This window comes from Pundamilia nyererei, unplaced genomic scaffold, assembly GCF_000239375.1.
Source record: "Pundamilia nyererei isolate P.nyererei 1_Seehausen unplaced genomic scaffold, PunNye1.0 scaffold00098, whole genome shotgun sequence".
NCBI classification, from domain to species: Eukaryota; Metazoa; Chordata; class Actinopteri; order Cichliformes; family Cichlidae; genus Pundamilia; species Pundamilia nyererei.
In genome coordinates this window covers 2,354,371-2,359,961 of record NW_005187499.1, presented here as the reverse complement: position 1 = coordinate 2,359,961, position 5,591 = coordinate 2,354,371, and the positions used below count along the sequence as shown (strand labels likewise).

At 39.6% G+C, this 5,591-nt stretch overlaps 1 protein-coding gene across 1 annotated transcript in view; it reads left to right on the top strand.

Moving 5' to 3' along the window:
* The first annotated feature begins 2,914 nt into the window (after positions 1-2,914).
* The window catches only part of ankrd33bb (ankyrin repeat domain 33Bb), a 14,879-nt gene continuing 12,202 nt past the window's right edge, over positions 2,915-5,591 (top strand). The window contains exon 1 of the mRNA XM_013912689.1: positions 2,915-4,071. Coding sequence (XP_013768143.1) covers positions 3,573-4,071 — 499 coding nt within the window. The 5' untranslated portion in view covers positions 2,915-3,572. The remainder of the gene's footprint in view (positions 4,072-5,591) is intronic.

The window sequence follows — 5,591 nt, the reverse complement described above, 5'->3', positions numbered from 1 at the left end:
GCCGGGATGTGTTTGAGTTCTAGAGATCACAGGGGTCAAGGGGTGAATCTGATACCTAACAGGTGTCTTCACCCATCGCAGATGGAAGAGTTACTGTACACTTTCTTGGAGAACAGTAGGAGTGATTTCCTGAAGGGTTCTTTATGGCAGTGCGCTCTGCTGCCTCCGTAGTGTCGAGTGGGAGAGATGGGTTGTCCATGATGGAGAGCAGTTTGTTCAGTGACCTCCTGCCCCTCAAAGACTTGAACGCATCCAAATTCTGACCAATGATGGTTTCAGCCTTGGGAAACAGGAGACAGCTGAAGTGCTGTCACTGATCCCGAGGAGCTTCTCATTCAGCAAAAGTGATTAGATGATGTTAAAGGCACTGGAAAAAACAATTAATTTCATTTAGATTTTTTTTAGTGCCAACTCACAAGGCACTTTAAATTTCATTTTAAAGAGCCTTACGACTATCCAGAGAAAAACCCCAACAATCAGATGAGACTTGGTGACAATGGGAAGGAAAAACTTTTAACAGTTAAAACTTCTGGCAGAACCAGGCCCCACAATCACCTCCTCACTCCTGCTTTTCCTTCTCTCATGTTGCCTCCAAACACACCTTCACCTCCCCTCTTCCTTTGTCTTTGGCCAACAGTTTCCACCGGCACTCTAGTGATGATTGTTAACCCGAGCCCCAACCGATCTGGTATGGAAATCTCATTCTTCTTCATCCGCATGTTTGGTTTGGCAAAGATTTTATGCCAGATGCCCTCCCTAACACAACCCTCCCCATTTATCTGGGCACTAGGAGTATACAGGCTTGTGGCCTCCCATGTGGTAATGTTATGTTAGAATTCATATTTTGGTATGAAGACTCATTGCTGAAGAAACCCTTGTTCCAATCAGAGGGGTGGCTAAGTCATGTTATATGAGTACCCCTGCACGTTTCATGGTGCTACTTTGTGGAAACATGCAGGTGTTCTAAATATTTATTCACATAAATTTATTTCATAATTAAAACAACATCAATCACATACGTGAGTGTCAGCAGTTCAGAACAGTCTAATTCCAAACTGGAATGATGTCTAAGGAAAAAAAAACGGCTACAAAATAGGATATGGGGTTATTTCTGCCAAATCCAATTACCTTTGTGCTAATGCACAGTCTTAACAGGTAGCCCAAATACAGATTAGGAGCATATGCAGTGGAAACCTGATCTGTGCTGTCAAGCTAAATCTGATTTTCCCAACCTGTGCTTCATTTTTTAACAAGCACAATGGGCTCAACGTTTTTATGCCGATTAAATCATGGAGTAAGCGGCTGTGGTTCAGAAGAGATTAGCACTGTCAAAAAAAACATTTCCTTTTCTGCTCTATTGTAAAACCTTCAGACTTCAGGCAGAAAACAAGTGTAAGGTTTCTCTGACAGATTTCTACTTTGCATAACAATAATTTCAGACTTGGAGAAAAAAGTATTATGCTCATTGGAAATTAAAACCGTTAACAGATGGATTTAACAGCTACAGATTAATGTTCCTGTGCCTGATAGAATTTCAGCTAACTAAACTTTATCCTAATAATAGCTAATAATGTTACCTGCCTGAGGTACTGTAACCTACTTGGCAAAGATTGGACCATGTGGATTTAATCCCAAGCTGTCTGATACAGATGTCCAGATTGTAACAAAGTATACTGATCTACAAACTGGTAACAAATAAACAAAATTTAACAAAAGACGTTTCACTGTGTGGTATAATTTTGTGTTTATTCCTTTATTTATCAATTCAGTTCAGTTCAATTCAATTTTATTTATACAGCGCTTTATATTGTAAGGTAGAGCGTAATACATACAGAGAAAAACCCAACAATTATATGACCGCCTATGAGCAAGCACTTTGGCAACAGGGGAGGAAAAACTCCCTTTTAAAAGGAAGAAACCTCCGGCAGAACCAGGCTCAGGGAGGGGCAGGGCCATCTGCTGCGACTGGTTGGGGAGAAAGAAGGAAGACAGGATATAAGACATGCTGTGGAAGAGATTACTATAAGTGTACAAGAGCTAGCTAAATGGCAATTTTTCAGCCGTTAACTTGTTGATATTTCCAGCCACTTACAACTGCCGATAAGAAAAGTTTTGGATTAACAAAATTTTAAAAAAGTTCACAGCCATACCAAAATGCATGCTAATCAGTATGCTTGATTGAAAAATCTAGTTAATCAAATCCATTTATTCAAAATCGGATTTTTTAAAATAGAAATGGCTTGGATCACATGACTTACAAAACCAAGCCTATAACTTAACAACCACCTCTAGACGTTTAGATTTTCCCCCTGTAATGCTATTTTTGATACACCTTTACACTTGAATGCTGGTATCACAAGGTGATGTGAATAAAGTGTATTGTATCAAACTAGGCTGTAGCTTAGTTGTTGTTGAAGGTGACATTCGTAAACTCTCTTAGGCCTGAGTGATTCCAGTCCTTCCAAAGTGCCCTGTATACAAATGAGATCATGTGGCTGAGAAATCCAATTTAAGCTGGCAGTGTTAAGTGCAGAAGACGTTGAGAGCAGAGGTGGGGGAGATGGCGTCAGCTTGACCAGCTGCACTTGTGACACTTATTTTAAGTATAACATCTGCTACATTTATTTTCCATATGGTTTGTCTTACGTGCTTTCAGTAGCCTTTCTTGTGGAAATAAAAGAGTAATGCTTATTTTGTTCTATTAAGAAGAAACCTAATTGTTAAAATTATTGAGTTTCAACAGTCCTTTCTACTTGTGCTTGTCAGTTTTAGTTTATTGTGATGAAACAGAAGACGTTTCTGGGGAGGTGAATGTAACCAAATGGCTAGAGCTAGAGAGAAATCTAATTGGATTACCACGCAGTACTTCAACAGAATCTCTCTCCCGATCCCACTGCTGGCGATCATCAAAGAAAACCCAGTGTTCCCCCGTGAGCAAACACGGGATTAACTGCTCAGTTGTGTCAGTTTTGAACCAATACGACCGCGCTGATTCTTCTGCTTTCAAAAAGACAACTTTAGCTTTAACTTCTAACCGAGACTTGGAAAATTCAAGCTGCATGTTGGATTTCCAGTGCAATGATCATACAATCTGATGAACGGGGCTGGTGGTGCCTTTGCAAAGAGTCACACGGAGAAGCGCAGTGGCTTTCGTGCATTTCATAATTTTCTCTGACTTTTTTTGAAAATGGAAATTTCATCAGAGAAAGATTAGGATGCTTTATTCTGCTTTACTCTTTTTTTCATCACTTTAACAGCCCAGAGCAACTGATCATGCACACGATCAAGCCTTTGATGACACTGTGTTTTGGAGTCTTCGGGAATCCTAACCTCTTTGGCACCGACAAAGACTTATCAGTAGTGATAAAGGATTGTCCTTGTTCGTTTGGGAAATCCAACGCAGCAAAAAACTGATGGAAGTCGGGAAACTGGCAGGATTGAGTTTCCTGGGGGGTAGAAGGAATCATCATATTTCAGAGAGCCAATGGACTCCAAGGTAATTGAGAATTCCTAGATTTCTTCTGGCTCCCACAAGGATTTTCGAAGAGTGTTTTGGACGGAGGAGGATTTAAATGGTGCTAATAACGGAGGAACAAGGTAAAGGTTCAAAGGTTCAAGAGAATGGAGTGGCTGGAGGAGTCAGAATTAGTAAGACTGAGTATAGAACCAATAAAGTGGATATGGATATTCCTGTCATGTCCATCACCAAGGCTGGCAAAGACGACGATGAGAGCGAGGAATCAAGCGAGGCAGATAATGAGGAACTTGAAATCGATTACACTCGAAATTACTGGGAGGATGAGGATGATATCTACCAGGAATTTGAAGAGTTGGACTTTGAGACCTTGCCCGATCGCTCAGACACACAGAGCATTGCCTCAGATGACTCCTTCTATCCCCTCGACAATTCAGTCACCTCTCACATGCGCTACTCGTTTAGCTCTGACAGTCCAGAGCCCATCTCCTTCTTCAAGGCCTGCTGCAACAACAATGCCGTCATTGTCAAGATCATGATCAGACAAGGAGTGACTGAAGAGGAAGTGAAGGAGACGGACAGAAACAGAAGAGTTGGTATCTGTGCATTTATTAGAATAATGTCTTTGACAAAGTCTCACGCACCTTTTTATTCATAAATAATGTTTTTTTATGAAGAAATTAATGGCAGTACAAATGCAAAACTGCGCTGCTGTCTTTCAACGTCATTAGTACAGTTGTGTTCATAAATACCTTTGCTTCTGTACATGTAATGTGTCAGTAGGTCTTACCTTGGTCTCGACTTAACTTTACGAACAATAACAAAACCATATTTAGGTAGACTGCTTGATTTTAAAAAAAAGCATCTATTAAAAGTGCCTGGGTGGTTTGATAACCACCCAGGCACTTTTAATAGATAGTCTTCAAAACAACATATAAGAATATGCTTACAAGATATGCGATGACTCGTGACAGCTGTGCAGCACTGAGGTTACGGTCATAATTCAGTTGTATACAGATATGATAGAACTTTGACAAACATTTATGCAAGCACACCATTCACTGTGTCAGATTACACACCTCAAGCAATTTTAAATTTAAATAATTTGAAAGTGCAAAACAAAATATTACACACCTGTGATTTTCTTATGACACCCTTTATGCCTGCTTTGAGTAAAAGAATGCTATCATCATCCTGCTCTATCACTGATATCTGGTTTTTCTGTCAGGTCAGCTGAGCATGGTCCAGCTCTTAAAACCCAGTAAGACACTGAAGGTCAGATCCTAAAGGAGGTTCAGAGCAGTTGGTTAAGCCTTCAGTGACAGATGGGCCAGTGCAGTTACTGTGTCACAATGCAGCTTGCCAACCTTGCCCAACCTTTTAAAGGCTTACTATAGAAACTGGCCCTACTCATAGCTTATTAAAGCTAATCAAATAACACCTTAATAATGAACAATATTTGAAACAATTTAGTTACTAATGAATTGCTAAAACCATGAAATAACCATGAAATTTATACCTTTTCATTCTTGATAGATGTCTGACTTATAGTTTAAGTTCTTGCCAATATCTCACCTACAGGTGAGGTGAGGATCTTTTTTTAAACCCGGTTACTATCTCTTGGTCATTTTTAGACATCCCACTTCCAGTGAATCACTTCCACTTTACACCACAATTACTTCAGTTTCTTTGATTTTCTTTGTTGTTTTAGTGGCCAATGCTCACACACACCTGTGAATTTAGAACAACTAATTCACAAACACATGCTAAATGGTAAGAACCATAGAGGCCGCAATGTTGTTGTTTTCCATATTTAGATGAAAAGGTGGAATGCTAATTTCACCTGTTTGCTTAGCAAGCTGCACACACATATTGGCTAATTAGTGCAAAGACCCTGCCTAACTACACAGACACAAACTACTACTGCACAAACTACAGTACTAGTAGGCGATTTGACCAGCTGCACTTGTGACACTTATTTTAAGTATAACATCTGCTACATTTATTTTCCATATGGTTTGTCTTACGTGCTTTCAATAGCCTTTCTTGTGGAAATAAAAGAGTAATGCTTATTTTGTTAAGATAAGATAAGATAAGATAAGATAACCTTTATTAG